The sequence below is a fragment of the Phoenix dactylifera genome, chromosome 3, assembly GCF_051530095.1.
Source record: "Phoenix dactylifera cultivar Ajwa chromosome 3, Ajwa_hap1_PhDact_Kaust_v1.1, whole genome shotgun sequence".
NCBI lineage: Eukaryota > Viridiplantae > Streptophyta > Magnoliopsida > Arecales > Arecaceae > Phoenix > Phoenix dactylifera.
The window spans coordinates 39184866-39201049 of record NC_143192.1 but is presented as its reverse complement, the minus strand read 5'-3'; the positions used below and the strand labels follow the sequence as shown (position 1 = coordinate 39201049).

General features: G+C 38.9%; 2 protein-coding genes across 6 annotated transcripts in view; both read left to right on the top strand.

The window, feature by feature from the left end:
* The first annotated feature begins 2062 nt into the window (after positions 1–2062).
* Positions 2063–7818, top strand: LOC103721293 (uncharacterized). 5 transcript variants are annotated; one of them, XM_008811439.5, is made up of 6 exons: positions 2063–2331; positions 3500–3649; positions 4217–4293; positions 4372–6255; positions 6655–6847; positions 6925–7818. In XM_008811439.5, the coding sequence occupies exons 1-6, from the start codon at positions 2289–2291 to the stop codon at positions 7599–7601; spliced, it is 3024 nt and encodes a 1007-aa protein (XP_008809661.3). In that variant the 5' UTR covers positions 2063–2288; the 3' UTR covers positions 7602–7818. The 5 variants fall into 5 exon arrangements, with proteins under 5 accessions (XP_008809661.3, XP_008809662.3, XP_008809665.3 ...); XM_008811440.6 differs by having other exon boundaries at positions 2071–2331; positions 4384–6255; XM_008811443.5 differs by having other exon boundaries at positions 2088–2331; positions 4379–6255.
* A 4235-nt stretch (positions 7819–12053) lies between these two features.
* Positions 12054–16184, top strand: part of PIR121 (transcription activator) — a 78907-nt gene continuing 74776 nt past the window's right edge. The window contains exons 1-2 of the mRNA XM_008811437.5: positions 12054–12333; positions 15542–15614. Of these exons, the coding sequence (XP_008809659.2) occupies positions 12280–12333; positions 15542–15614 (127 nt within the window). The 5' untranslated portion in view covers positions 12054–12279. The remainder of the gene's footprint in view (positions 12334–15541; positions 15615–16184) is intronic.

Sequence of the window (16184 nt, the reverse complement as noted above, 5' to 3'; positions counted from 1 at the left end):
ATAAGATATAATAATGAAGTGTAGAAGTTCAATATCTTCCTATGTGTTCCTGAACCCATTTCTGCAAGAGCATATTTATTGTAAGATGCGGACTTCAAAAATTTAAATAAGAAAATGCTTTTGATACTATAGTAAATTTATTTCTTTTTAAAAAAAGCAGTAATTATTGATATGATAGAAAAGAAAAAACAATTTCAACCTACTCAACTCAAAACTTTCAAAAAAATAAAAAAATAAAAAAATATAAAAATAGGATTTACGTCCTTTTTTTATTAATGATCATAAAACTAAGATAGATAGCCTCTATTTACAATGGTAAGATCTACCTTTGCATAGTTCGGATCGAATTCTTCTTCTGTTCTAATATAATTTACTTTTCTAAAATAGAAATGACTGCTAGAAATAAACACGAAAAAACTAAAGTTCTACATGAGATAGATTTCAACTTTTGCATTAATTTTATCTTCTGTTGTTCTGCTTAATTCTTTTCGAATTATGAAATATGTCCGATCAAAATATTTTTTGAAAAGAAAATTTTTAATTTGACAAAATCGTTTCAAGAACTAAATTATGAAATTTGAGCTTGACCGCTAAGGACGCACCCTCTTTTTTTTTTTTTTTTTTAACACTGGCTCCTCATACCATAAGTGCATGAATACCGCCATTCGTATCAGAAAAAAAACAACTCCACCTGTCCATATGTTAGTCTTCTATTTTTTTCCTTTTATTCCCTGCATGTGTAAATTAAATAATTACCAATTAAAAAGCTCATGCAATATAAGAGAAATTATACTATAGTTTTATAAAAATTCTACATGTGACTGAATTCAATTAGGACAAAATGTTTTATATATAGAAAATTCATAGAGCAAAAGCTTTCAAAAACTCATGATGCCAGGAAAAATTACTATCCACATCTCCTGGTAGTTTGACATAAAGATTGAAAATACAAAAAAAGAGAAAGAAAAGAGAAAACTCCCAAACCCCTTGAAACTTATTTAAGAATATAAATACAAATATTCTCTGACTCTCCATTCAGTGCATAAGATGTATAATATGATATATATACAAACAGGAAATATAGCACAGGGAACAGCTATTTTTCTGGGGCAACCAGGTATAAAACTATAAATACCTCTAAACAGATGTGGCTATTGAGTCCTCAAAAAGGGTATTTCTTCAGCCTTTCCTTGCTTCATCCTCAAGGAAATGCGTTGCACTAGCTGGCAGGCATTTACAACCAAAATTAAATTAAACATATTTGGGAAGCAAACAGGAATGCTAATTGTATTTAGGTAAAAGTTATTATTCACGTACCTAAAAAGATGGCATTCCAATGTCACCACCCACTAATGCTTAGCATTTTTTTTTTTTGGTGATCCAATAGCAACTCATAAGTGGCCGGTAACAGATTGGTCTTTTAGGCGAAGCATATGTACAGAAAGGCCGACGAAGTTGTATATTAAATGGCATCGTACATGACTAATTATTTTAAAAATACTCTTTGAATGGAGGAGGAAGAGTTTCCTAACACTTTTCAGAAAAATTCGGGGGTGCCAATAATTTCTTTTCTAAAAATATTTAGGTAAAACTCGCTTTCCAATTCTGTAATTCATGTATTTTTTTTACTAAAATAAGTGAATCATATTTAAAAAGTACGAATATATTTAATAAAATTAAAAAATAAAATAATTTGGAGTGTCACGGGCAGCTTTTCACCTAGCTGACAGGATATTGCTCCAGGCGTACTTTTGTCTTTCTCTCAGCCCATTGATGCGAAGATTTTTTTTTTTTTTCGTGAAGTATATCCAGAGTGTGAGTTGGACAAGCGGGCCCCAGCATAGTTTTTTTTTTTAAGAAAGAGACAGCCACAGTCAGGGACCCACAGACTGGTGCTTCTCTCAACAAAAAAAACGATCTGCATTCATTTATTAGACCAATACAATTTATAAAATGCACCGAAATCTGCACCCCATCACCGACACCCTCTGGTTCAGCATCTCCGTATTAATTAATTCAGTTCCATTTATAAATAATATTATTTTATACCGCGTATACTAATAAATAAATACCGTCCTTCTTTTCGGTGGGCGCTGGGATAGGTCCAGTCCCGCTGGAGAAAAGCGTGCACTTGCGCAATAATTGCCGTGAGTTTATCCGTTCCACCATTAAAGCCGGTATATGGACCGAAACAGATAAAAATTGACGGAGAGCGCGGCGGCTGAGCCACTGGCTGTGAGGTTTCCGGGCGCCGGAGAATTGACCGGAGATGACTTGGTCCGGTGGTGATGGAGGAAGCGGCGGAGGAGCTATTTTGGGGGATTAAAGAAGGTGAGGTTGGGGGATCGATGAAAGCTTATTGGGTTATCTCCTTAAAAATGGCTTAGATTTGTAATGTCGCGTATCAGTCGTTTTTTTCGTCCTTCTTCTTCCGGTCTGGCTTCCGATCTCGGCTCCCGAAGCTCGCCCGATCGCGTTCTCTGATGGAATGCGGCATTGTGGAGTTGGGGTTTGGAGTTAGGTTTTTTTTTTTGTGCCCGAATCTAGGGTTCCGGTGAAGTCCGCTACAGTTTCTGCCTCGCTGTAGTCTTTTTCTGCTTCAGAGGGGGGTGTGGTAAATTGTAGGCTTTGGGTTGGAATCTTGTGTCTTTTGTGTGGATCTTTGAAATTTCGCATTCGATTTGGGGTTGGAGAGGTGGGCTGGTAGCGATTTCGTAAATAGTTTGCGCTTTTTAATTTCTCTGATTTCCTTATCTTTCCGAGAAAAATGCAGCCTTTTTACAGTTAGATTCCTTCAGAGAGAGTACGTCATTTTCTTGGATCGTGGTTTATTTTTTTTTATAAAAAAAGGGCTTTTGCAAATTCGATATGTCGCTTTTCTTCCTTTTCGTATCTCCGTCTTTTTGAATTCTCGGTCATTCTTTTTTCCTCTTTCTCATTCACTTTCTCGCGTCTTCCCAGTACTCATCGAATCTAGGGTTCACGTGCTATTTCTTGCCATTTTTTGAGCATGAGACTGTCTCATAGGATCTTTTTTTAGGGGTTCTTATTACGAAAATTTATCAATAATTAGTAGTATTTATGCCCAATTTTGGTAAAAAGAAAAGCTGGAAGCAGCATCTTTATAGAAGTCTAAATTGCACAGGGATGAGATTAGAGCGTCAATGTGGGTCTTGTAATGCTCTGTTTCGTGACTGTAATCCAAAAAAACTCCTACTTTTCTATAGTAATCTTTTCTCTCTCACGGTTTAAAGACAGAATCTTTGGCTATAAATGTTCGAACTTTGCATTTATTATCTTGCATAATTCTGTAATTCCTAATTTTAGCTTATTATTCTTGTAACTTGAGGCTTGAGGGGGAGCTATCTATCTCATTCATCTGAAATGTTCTGCTTGATAGCTTTGGTAGGTGATTTTAGATTACTTAGTTCTGAGATTGGATTGATGGTGAAGAACTTTCTCTAATGGGCTTCTCTTCTGTCTCCATTTCAATCTACAGGTGCTGTGATGAGTGGATTTCAGCAGAGGAAGGTGCAGGACCTGCAGAAACCCTTCCCGAGTTGTATGGGAAGGATGATTAACATATTTGACTTGTCAAGTACGGGCATGGCTGGGACCAAGCTTCTAACTGATAAAGCTCATAGAGATGGTATTTAAGACTCCTCTTCATGATGTTGTTAATTTCACATAATTTTCCTGTAAAGTGTTGTGTTTGAATCTGTGGTAGTTGAAGTTATTGAAATATTTTTATTGAAGCCCTTTCTTCCTTGTTATCCTCGTAGATTGCTGTTTTTTTCTTGATATTCTCAGTTCGCTTATGCAACTCTGCGCTCAAAATTGCTGCTTGTAGATGGTCAGTCTGGTCCTTTTTTTTTCTTTTGCTTTCAGATTTATGGGCTTTTCAGAAGCTGTTTCGATTTTACAGTTTGCCCTTTTTTTGTTAATTTGGACAATTTAATTGTATCTTCGTACTTAAGCTGATAAATCAGTATATTTTTTCTGGACTAAACTCAGTTTCTTTGCAAAAATATGTTTTTGTAGAAAAGATGATTTTTGCCTTTTATTTTAATTTATTGCTTTTTCCATCATTATACATGAAGTTTACCTTTTTTGTTGTTTTGTGGGGGGTGGGAGGGGTTCAGAATACCAATCCAAGTTGCTAATTGATTCTTGAGCATATTCGTGGTGTTGTTAATGTGGATAAACCATTGAACAGGCTCTCCAGTTCACAGAAACCAGCCTGATGTTAAGAAAGCCTTGCATCCAGCTGGACTTTATGTTGATGGCAAACAAGTAAGCAACCTTGACAGTGTTGCTTGAGGTGAAACATAATCCATATCTAATGGAGTTTTTTTCTGTGTTCTGATTTAGACTTCAGTGCAGATTGCTAGTGATTTGAGGAAGAGTTCTTCAATCAAGAAGTCAGGCGGAACACTGGTGAAAATGCTGATAGCTCAGGAGATGTCAAAACAAACAGAGTTGAATCGGAAGCCACCTAGTGTCGTTGCTAGATTAATGGGTCTTGATGATGATCTGCCAGCCACGAAACCTGTGTTAGTTGCAAACAAAAGGAACACACAAGAGGGCTATTCAAGGACTACTTTAACAGGACCATTTCAGGGTCACAAGCAGCAGGAAGATGTCTATTTTAACAAGCCAATGCCATGTGAGAATGCCCATGAGAAGATGGAATATAGGGACGTATTTGAAGTCTGGCAACAACCATCAAGAACCAACCGCATCAAGGATCAACCTCTACAGAAGGGAAGATACAACAAAGACCAGAATGAGAAACAAATGGCTCTCGTTCGTCAGAAATTTATGGAAGCCAAACGTCTAGCTACAGATGAAAGGCTCCTTCAGTCCAAGGAGTTTCAAGATGCTCTTGAGGTTCTGAGTTCAAACAAAGATTTATTCATCAAATTTCTTGAAGAACCAAATTCCCTCTTCTCAAAGCAAATAAGAGAGCTCTATATGGTTCCTCCAGCACCTCAGACACAATGCATTACTGTATTAAAGCCATCAAAAACAGTTGAGACACAAGGTGAAAAACTGGTGAAAAAACAGCAATATCCAAGAGTTGATGAGGGTGGATGGGAGACAAACAAGCCTTATTGGAGCAAAAGGTTCACCAATTCAGAGGCTGAAAGCATGTCTCAGCCAACAAGAATAGTAGTCTTAAAGCCTAGCCCTGGGAAGCCCCATGACATGAAGACGAAGGTGAACTCCCGTATCATGTCACCTGAACCACCGCAACAAAGTGATGTTTATGAAAGTTTGGAAGATAATGAAGCCATAGATCCGAGAGAAGTAGCCAAGGGAACCACTCAGCAGATGCGGGAGAGTCTGAGTTGCCACCGGAGGGATGATTCTTTGTTATCTTCACTGTATTCAAATGGATATGGTGGAGATGAGAGCTCATTCTGTAAGTCAGAAAATGACTACATGGGAGATGAGGATGGTAGCAATAGTGACTTGGAGATTGTGACTCCAACTTCACAACATTCATGGGATTATGTTAACAGATTTGGCAGTCCTTTCTCAGTCTCATCTTTTGGCCGGGCATCATGTTCACCTGAGTCTTCAGTGATTAGGGAAGCCAAGAAACGGCTTTCAGAGAGGTTGGCTTTGGTGGCATCTAATGGGACAGGTCAAGAACAAATGCAAATGCCTAGGAGCTCGAGCACTTTGGGCGAGATGCTTGCCATTCCTGGGGTGAAGAAAGAAGAGGGTGGTGTTGGAGGGCTTACTTCTTCAAGCAGCAAGTTGTTTGGAGGAGACGATGAATTGAGGGCACCAGCAGCCTGCTCATCCATTGGTAGGACAAATATTGGAGATGGTCAGTGTCCCCCCCTGACTTTATCAAGGTCGAAATCTGTCCCAGTCTTGTCTTCAGTTTTGGAAAATATTGGGTTGAGCTTTGAAGCTTCCAACTCCGAAATTAACAAACCTATTGCTACAAAGGAGGTTGCAAAGTCTAAGAATGGGAAATCATCTTTCAGAGGAAAAGTTTCAAGTTTTTTCTTCCCTAAGCGCAGAGAGAAACCTATTCCTTCTCCCTTGGTGGGCTCTGATGATAGATGTCATTCTGGCAGTGTTGAGACAATTGTTGATAAAAATGATGATTTATCAAAATCAGTTCACAATAGTTTACTCATGGAAAGTCCACCAGTAAATTTAGAGGAAGAATCTGCCTGCACTGCCCCGCCAACTTTGCCTAGTGATGGATCTAGACAAGGCTATTTCTCTTGTCAGGTTTGCCATCTGTGCGTTATATCTTGTCCACTTTATCTTGGTTTACGTGAATAACACGCTTTCTTACCTCCAATGAGTTGTATATTGCTATGCAAAATAGTAATTTTAAATTGTTTGTTGTTGCTCTATTCCTTGTTTTCTTGCTATTCCGAATCTTTGCTCTTCCTTCTTGTAGGGTTCTTTGAACTGTTGTGATTTGATTTCTTTTTGTTAATTTTTGTTAATAAAATCACAAAAATATGAAAGGAATATCTTCTTTATCTATGCCTCTCTTCTGTTTATGCTGCTCAATAAATAATCAATGCATGTTAGACTTAGTCGTGTATGTGCTTTCTGCAAATTACACTGATTCTTTTCCTCCAATTTGTTTCTTACAAAGAACATTTTCGTTCCTGACAGGCTACTCTTTCTCTTGAGGAACCCAGGACATCTGGTAATTTGAGTCAGAACCAGGAAAAGTTTAGGTCCTCCAAAAATTCAGGTACTAACTGTGATCAGCCCAGTCCCACTTCAGTTCTAGATGCTCCTTTTGAAGATGATGCCAACGATAATGTGGTCCAGTCATCTGAAAGTGCCAATGCTGGACAACAGCGTAAGTTTCAGGCTTAAACTTATCTGCAAATCTTTTCTTTTCATATGCTAATGGGATCCTGCATCATCTTCCTTCAGAAGCACTGTCTAGGTCTTCACCATTTGAGTCAGTTGCCCGTTCATTAGCATGGGATGACACCCGCCAGGAAACATTGACAACAGATCCCTCAAAACTGAATAGGGCTTTGTCCAAGGCAGACAATGAAGAACAAGAACGATTTATGCTTGTCCAGAAGTTGTTGTCATCTGCTGGCTTGAATAGTGAGAAGTCTGACATGGTATTTGCCAGTTGGCATTCGGTGGACAGCCCCTTGGATCCAATATTGCTCGACAAGTTCTTGGATCGGAAGGAGGAAGAGGCTAAGTCGAGGGAGAGGAGATCAAATCAGAGGCTTTTGTTTGACTGTGTCAATGCAGCACTGTTAGAAATTGGTCGGACTACCTTACTAAGTGCCTACCCATGGAAGGGTGCTTACCATCATGCCCAGAAGAATACTTCACCTGGTACTCCATTTGCGGTGGAGGTATGGGGTCTTCTTAGGAATTGGTTTTCAGGTGAGGGGAAGCATGTGACATGCGAGGCTGACAACAGCAATCTTTTGATGGACAGAGTTTTGAGGAGGGAGGTAGAAGGAATAGGATGGGCTGAGTCATTGAGGTCAGAAATAGATGAGATTAGTATCGAGATTGGTGGAGAGGTTTTGGAGGATTTGGTCAGAGACGCTTTGGTAGACTTTGCTGGTACATGTTTGTAATGAGGTCTCGTTCATTTCTTATGTTTTACTCTTTTTTTCCCCTTTTCTTTTGGCCTCTGCTAATTAATGCCGTTGTTTTCACTGTGGTAATGATGGCCATTGCATTGTTTAATATCTACATTCCGACAAGTGATAATCTTTGTGTATTCTCTATCCTCTGATATTTGATGATTGCTCATAGAACCGTTGGCAAATGCTAATTCTTTCACCATGTTCATTTCTTGCGTCTACAAATCTAATCTTATGTTTCTTATATTATTTACTTGCGATGTTTATGCCTTGACAATTACAGTAGAAGACATCATTATCACCAACCATGCAATATAAAGGTGTCTCCGGATAATGGTGGGCCAATAATGCCTTGTTGTTGGAGGATATGTTAAATATCTTATATCAGCTGTGACCTTATCAGTGTGTTAAATAGATTAAATGCCGAGGAGGCCTGGAGCTGTGGGTGGTCGTAGTGACAGGCTCTGAGAAGTGTCTCTTTCTGGGCAAGGTAAAAGAAAGGCCCCTGTGGTTTTTCCTTCTTGGAGAAATACAACAGTCTAGAATACCTGTCAAGGTGCAAAACATTAAATTATAGTCATCTCCCTACCATTTTATAATCCTGTCAGACTCTTATAACATTTGTTAATGAGATTAGGAGGATCTGTTTGTTAAACTGACAGGCTGCAGAAAGAAAGGATAAGAGGACCTTGAAACACTTTCCGACATTCTCGGAAATACAGCTTTAGTTGGTAGAAGAATTTGTGAATTTTATTTCCTTTTGAGGAGAAGTTGGTTTACAGAATTATTGAATTGACTCTGGGAGTTGGTCGGTCTCTGAGATAAATAAATTTTGTGGGGTTGGCATCATTGTGGTCCTAGTTTATTTGTTTTGTTTGGTGTCCGGTCAAGGTGTGTGGTTGGTTGCTTCTGTTTTACAGCATTCGCCTGGCATCTCAAATAGCCATCACATGAGCTGTATGTGATCTGGCCTGTCGGTGGGGGTACCAAACTTTCATTTAGCCAATGAGTTTTATTCTTGGAAGTGCGCCAACTACGTAAAACAATAAGCAAAAGGCAACCAATTGGATTTTGTTTCTTCTGTCTTTTAGTTGGTACCAAGTTTGCTCATTAGTTTTTGCACTAGCCAAGGAGATGCACTAGAGGTTTATTAATTATATACACAATCTTGTGAGACTGATATCCATACCTGAGCCTTGGAATCGAATCTTACAAGACGAGCTCGCATCGATAACCTTGACACAGATAAGGTTAGCAAGCCGAAAAACAACCGAAAGGGATCGTCTATGTAATCTCTCTCGCTCTCGATGATTTCACATTGCAACGAGTCTTGGTGATTGTTGTTGCTACCACAAGTTAATGTGAATTCAAAGTTAATCCAATATTAAAAGTGATATTATATTTCTTTTTTCTTTCTAGTGAAGCGTCATTTATTTGAGTTCAGTCATTATCATGTATTTTCTGGCTTTTTTTGCTAATATAATGCAATGAGTAGCTTAACTTTGCTCTGTATTCAATTTTGTTTCATAGGCATTTCTTTGAAACTTCTTCGAGAGCTCTGCTTACTGTGTCCCTCAGGGTAATAGAATAGTCCATGGCCTGAACTACATCTACTTATCATGCCCAAAGCATGGGGTATTGATGGCTCTTGGAGTCCTCAGAAAAGTAATAGGCCAAGTGCAACATGATCTTGAAGAAGAATAAATCAATGTCGCTTTTTCTGGTCTAGGTGAGACTAGAACATCCAAGACCAGCCTTGGAGCATGATAGAGCCACTCAGACTCCAAATGGCAGCCCTGGATCATTTAAGGAGTGGCCCAAACACCATTGGGAAGCTTTTACATCTGCTTCACTCGAAGTTTTAGCAACTGCGGATCATTCCCAACACTGATGATTCTTTGGATGAATGGTAGAGGCAAGGAATCTTTACTAGTTGCCAATTACTGAAATTTTAATGGTCCCAAGCATTTAGATGCTGCCCAGTTAGAACCAAAGAATGTCGTGCCGGCCTCCGTACCTAGGCCCATTTTTTTTAGACTTTTGGACGCCTCGATCCGGTTTGAACTGGTCCAGTAGCCAATTGGTATGCCTACTGGTACCAATTCAGTGATTCTTGATTAAAACTGACCTTTAGTGCTACCACAACCAAGGCAGAGAAATCAGCAATATTAATGGCATAGTTTTTAATTATTGAATCATTCTTAGGAAGTTCAAATGAGTCCAACTATCTGTTCTGAATAAGGATATCAGAAGCAGAAGCAGCAGCAGCAAATTCGCACAAGGTAGTCTCCACACCCCACAACTATGCAGAAGAATACTTACAAACCATCACACAGTCCCCAACTTCTTTTAGAAGCCAGCAGAAATTGCTACCTATCTTCCCCTTTCTTTTAATTTTTATTTGTTGGTGTGTGGCAATGCATAGCCTTTAGTCCGCACAGCTACCACTAGCTGTGGAGACCGCCCAACATCTTTCGGTAGTCAGAAGCTGGCTTGGGCTAACCCCATATTGCAATTAAAAAAAATAAAAAAAAAGGAAAAAGGAAAAGAAAGGAAGAAAGTAAACTAAATATGCTTTTTAAAAATAAAATTTTAAAGCTATTAGGCTGCAAGCTACTTGCTGACGGCTATGTGAACTGAGTAAACGGCGGCTGTCCTGATTTGCCGCTCAGCAACTAATTGGCAAATAAGTATGCGTATGTGCGTGCGTGCTAAGTCATTATCCTCCAGGGCCACGGATGGTGTTCTTCATATGAAAGCTCCCATCCGTGGGCTTTTTTAAGGTCAACTTTAATAGGTCAGTACTAAATGAAGGGTACAAAAGGGTCGTAGACTTTGTGATTAGGGACTCGCGCTCGAGGGTGGTGGCGCATGGCAGTTGTCAGCTGTCGGATACCATGATTTCTGGAGTTGAGCTACATGCGGCTTGAGCGGGCATTCGCTATGCTCGCCGGATTTTGCAGGCCAGATCCATCATTGTGGAAGGTGACTCAGTCAAAGTGATAGATTGGATCCAGAAAGGTTCGAGTGGTCGGAGTGGGGACCACCCCTACTTCGGAATATTTGATCAATGAGCAGGGATGGAATGACCTTTCAGGCTAAGCACGTATTCTGAGAGGCCAATAGTGCTGCAGACTGGGTGGCTGCTTATACGGCCAATCACTCTGGTGGCAACCTGTAGATCCGAAGAGAGAATTTACTTAGGAGATTCTGTGATATCCTATTTTTAATTTTGTTGGGTATATTCGGATTCGGATAGTACCCATCTTCACAGCAAGGAAAAAAAAAAAAAAAAAAATACCCTCGTCTGCCACGTACAATGTCTTGGGATGTCGTTGGGCGGGTAGAGTCAGAACAGAGTGATAAAATCAGACATGACATATTAGATGAATTGGTTTGGTCCGTTTGGATAAAACTATAAAAATTATTTCTTAATATATAAATCATATTTTTTGGTGTCACGAGAGAAGGTTCGTGGAGAGTTAGTTATATGTATTTTGAAATTGGGCTCGAGACAGGTTATACCTTCTCTCTTGGGTATTTTAGAAAAAATACAGAAACACCTCTACAGCTTTGGGCCGATCTTAAAAATATCTTATCGATTTTAAAAAATTTCATATGGTCCCTCTAGTTTACAACTTATTCTAAAGCGGTCCCTTAACTCTTCGACCATCAAATGGTGTTAGTCTTAAGGCTGCGGATGGGTCGGGTTTGACCCATGACCCAACCCAACCTATTTTAGAGGATTCGTGGAGTCGAGTCGGATTCTTAAATTAGATCCATTCCATTTTTTGATTGAATCTAGATTTATTGAATTCAGATCCGACTTGAACCGACTCATTTGAAATTTGGGTAATTTTGGATTTTTAATCCTACGACTTGCCTCGCTCCGACCCGACTCGAATCTGTAAAATTATTTGAGGCTATGGGATGTGGGTTTACTGAATTCAGATCTAAATTGATTCGACCCATTTGAAATTTGGATAATTTTGGATTTTCAATCCTACGACCTGCCCCGTCCTGATCCGACCCGACCCAAATCTGTAAAATTATTTGGGCCCGCGGGGTACAAACAAGTTCTGAAACCATTGTTGGGTTGATTCAAATGTCATTATGTTTGCGTAGATCTCAAAGCGGGTGATGATTAGGCAGTTTGATTGTGATATAATTCTATAGTACTATTTGATGGTCACGTGACACCAAATGAACAGAACAGTTCAAAAATTTGATAGATCTAATTTTAAGGATATCTTCAACATTAGCCTAATCTTTTTAATTTTTTTGTAAACTGGCTAAAGATACAGCCAAACCGGAACAAAAAAAAAGGTACAATCCAACAGTAACTAAGGAAACCGGAAACGATTACACCCGAAAGCCTCCGAATTAAGATAAAAAAAGAGCCCTGGCTTACATACATTACAACTGGAGACAGCCGCCGGACACGAGTTCTTGGTGAAACGGTAAAATACCAACGGATAAAAATCCGTCCGGAGAAGCTTACTGCTTATATGATGACCCTTTTCCTTCAAGGCTACTAAACCTCTCCTCTCGAATAAAAACGGAAGCGCGCCCGGTTTCTTTCCGCTCCCACTACGGCCCGATCGCGGGATCCTCCGTTCGCTTAGGAGAGCGTCGGCAGGCGTTTCTCTCTCAGGAAGAGGCCAAGTCCATGGCGATTCCTGTCGAAGAAGCCATTGCCGCTCTCTCGACCTTCTCACTGGAGGTATGTCAAGATCCGATGCCGCTTCTTCGATCTCCTTTTCTCTGAAATTTTTTGTTTTCTCTCTCTACAGTATCTCTATCTCCAATGCCGTTCTTGTTTTTCTCGATCTTTTCTTGTTCGGTTTGAAGGAGATCGAGGACTGGAATTGATCGCACGAATTGCTGTTTAATTTTCTGAGTTAGTCCAGGGTCTTTTAGAAGGAATGCTGGAAGTTTTCTAGCTCGAAAGTAGGGTTTTATCTGCCTTTAAATCTTGAAAAGGATTATAAATTGGTGGTTCTGGAAGGATGATGGAGTTCCGTGAATCCTTTTTTTCGGAGGAAGGGTTGTTTTTGCTTGGTCCAATATTTCTCAAGGGGCCAAGAAGTTGGCGGGTTTTGGAAATGATGATGGAATTCTTTTTGGCTGAAATTAGGGTTTTTTTCGCTTTTAAATCACAAAAAAGATAGTTGCCTTTTTTTTTTCAAAAAAAAAAATCTTTAGAATTTTGGTTGCTGGGGTCTTGGAAGGATGATGAAGTTTCTTGAGTCCTTTTATTTCGGAGATAGGGTTGGCTTGCTTGGTCTAAAAGTGCTTGGGTGACCAGGAAATCAGTGGCTTGGAATGGGAATTGGCTGGATTAGTCTCATATGCTGGAAGGAGCTTTTTGGGTTGGTTGCTGGAAGGGCTGGTGATGCGGTGGATGTCTTTCTTGGGTAGTTTCATAGTAATGAGTATGTAGGGCTTGACTTCTCTTGGATGTGCCTGTAACCTTGAATATCTTTGATCATGTGTTGGTGTTGTCGAGTGATGAGTGTGGAAATTTTGAGAAGGATAGAAGGAGGGGATTGCGTTGCAGCACATCCAGAGCGGCCATGTATGCTTCCTTTTCCTTGCACATAATAAAATGTGGTTGGTTTATTGGAGTTCATGAATCGAATCATTCTTTGTTTGTCAATGCGAGCTACTTAATTAGATTAAAGATTTGCCTAGCGAGTTACACTTTTGTTTATGTTATGACACTTTCTTTTTTTCCTGAGGTCTATCTGTTATTTTTATCTTAACTTACTAGTAATTAAGACTTGAGAGTTGGAATTGACTACATTTCTAGAGTTTAAGGAGGACCATGCCAAGATGGGCTATGCCAAAATAGGGGGTTGGACATTCTCATTCTTGTCCTGTGCCAAACATGGGAAGTGGTAACCAAGGGGAGCAACATCTTGAATAACCACAAGGTCATTCTTGAAGGCAAGCTTTTAACCAAGGTACCTATAAAAGAATTAACCAGAACTTTTGGAGCTTAAACATAGGACAAATGGTATGCCGACTTTAAGAACTAGAGGATGAAGTGAGTATTTTATTAATTATCTTGAGGCAAAAAATGCTAGATAAACAACATTATCAATTAAGCACACTAGAAGAGGACTACTAAATTTTGAGATGATGGAAAGGTATATATTTTTAACAAAATAAATGAGAACTTAGAGTTTTGAGATGAGATATGTTAAGTTTATTGAAGCATCAAAGTCATGAGCACACCAACTTATCTAAATTGTCATGGATATTGATGCAAAATTGCTGATTTCAGGTCAAACAAAGCAAGCACTATTTAGAAAACAAGGGGATGGAAAATGGATGTAAGACGCAATTAATTGAAAAAAAAATAGTGCTCACTTGCCGTTTCTTTTTTATCAAATATGATTTTCTTGGTCTACTAGCGATTTGACACTATGCTGGTGTGTCTCTTTGGGTCTCAAGAAATAGGTGGGTCTAAAATGGAAGAATAAAGGAGATGGCAGTTGCAACTTGCAGTATGCTGGGTGTACTAATGGTGATGAAGAAAGAGGTATTTTGACAAATTATGATGAGTTCCAAAATATATGCAAGGCCCATTGGATTGTTAAATGTCGAGAAGTTGAATGTTGACAGCAAAGTTAGCCTCCTGGTTGTGTTTATCATTGGTTTTTACTTGTCGTATTGTGAGTGTCATTGACTACTATGCTATTTGGTTGATTGCTAAAGTTGCTTGGTTGATGCGGGTAGGGTTGTAGATCCACCTCTTCCTTGCTATGTTTATTAAGAGTAGCCACATAGGAAAATATGAAACTAAGTGGAAGCAATATAAAATATATAGAAGAGCATATAAATATGGATTGCAGAAGTGAATATGATAAAATAAGCAAAGGGATAGTAGGTTTTGTGGATAACGAGAAGGCCTCACACTTTCTCCTCCTGCCAGACCTTTGGTCTTGCTCCTTCGGCTTCCCAAGGCTTTAGTACTAGAGCCCAAGCCTTGCACCACAATCTTCCCTGGAACTCATTGAAGTTGCCGTGCCTCTCGCAATGTTCTTCCTGCAGATTGTAGTGTTTCACCATGGGTCTCTAGGATGGATGCAGTAGAGAAAACTCCCAAATTTTATTAAACTCAATTCTGTGGGTAAAAGAGAAGAGTTAACAGATATTTATAGATAAAGGGCTTCTTACAGACTTATGACTCTTACACAATTCATGTAAGACTTAGAAGTGCTAAAAAAACTAAATAAAATAGTAAAATATCTTTTTAAGCCTGATAGGACCTTTGGCTTCACTAAAAGCTTTTCCTAATAGAGAGCAGTGAGAAAAATAGACCAACATAGTCAAATTTTGACGGCTTGGTGTGTTGGGCACATTGTTGGAAAATCCACCTTCCACGTTTCTGTAAAACTGGCAATCAAAGAATTTGATAAGTATTTTAAGCTTCCAATTTTTATCTGACTCCTAGAAACATGGCCAATACAAATTCTTTCAGATAAATATACAAATTTAGTTTACATTTACTTTTAAAAATCAACTTTTTTTTCAGATACTTCTCTCTCTCTCTCTCCCTCATACTCTTGTGATGTGCTCAAGAAGGGTGTAATTATTAAAGGGGAGAGCATTATATATAGGAGGGACTTTGCATTATACATAGGAGGAATGTGTATGTTAGTTTTGCCGTATTCCTGATATTTCAAGCTGAGGACCAGTTGTGTCATCATATATTTCATTTGGTTTGAAAACTGTCTTTAAAATGCATCTGAGCTTCCTAGCTGGTTCTCTGACTCATCATTGTTGACTTAGAAACCTGCTTCAATGTTATTTTGCCTTTAGAAAATAAAGTAGGGTTTGTTATCTTGAACACTTGCCCTGACTATATAAATTTATATTATGTTTCACCTTATGAATAATATATGAATCTGCTGAGCTTTCAGGATGAGCAGCCGGATGTGCAGGGACTATCTGTTTTGCTGTCTAGTGAGAGATACGCAACTAATAGCCCTATAGGTATGTATTATCTGAATGATATATAATAGATTACTGTCAAGTTTGTCTTTAGAATTGTCCTCCCCCTCTTTCTTGGTACTTTATGCTATTTTGCAATAGTATGATAGAACTCCGGACTCAAATACTATGTGAGAGGCAAGGTTCCAAGACATATGCAGGCAGTGCACTATCTATTTTGTCATTCATAAAAGTCTTGCCAAGTCTAGTATGTTTCAAGCCAATGATATTTTTGTTAAAAGATTAAAATACTTGCCCATAGTTGGTGGCAACAAGAATTCATTTCGCAGTGCTGGTTCCAAATACTAGAGTAATTGAATAAGGGATGGTGATTGTAATTATAGTCACCGAAAAACATGAGCTTGCAAATATTTTTATATTGAATGAAAAATATGCGAGCAATGCTTTTAGAACATAGAAATTGAAAAATCTCCTTGGCATAGCACATGATACCCTCCACCTAGGCATGTGATACCTTTGTTTTGAATGTGGATTTCCAAGGTGATGGTTTTGGGAGTGAGATTTTTTGGATGAATGCTGGAATATATCACACACAAACAAACTAAATTTCTA

Excerpts from the sequence above, each read along its gene's own strand:
- LOC103721293 (XM_008811439.5), top strand. The coding sequence starts at position 2,289 with ATGGAGGAAGCGGCGGAGGAGCTATTTTGGGGGATTAAAGAAG. Across the intron at positions 4,294-4,371 it reads TTTATGTTGATGGCAAACAA|ACTTCAGTGCAGATTGCTAG; the intron begins GTAAGCAACCTT and ends GTTCTGATTTAG. Across the intron at positions 6,256-6,654 it reads AAGGCTATTTCTCTTGTCAG|GCTACTCTTTCTCTTGAGGA; the intron begins GTTTGCCATCTG and ends CGTTCCTGACAG.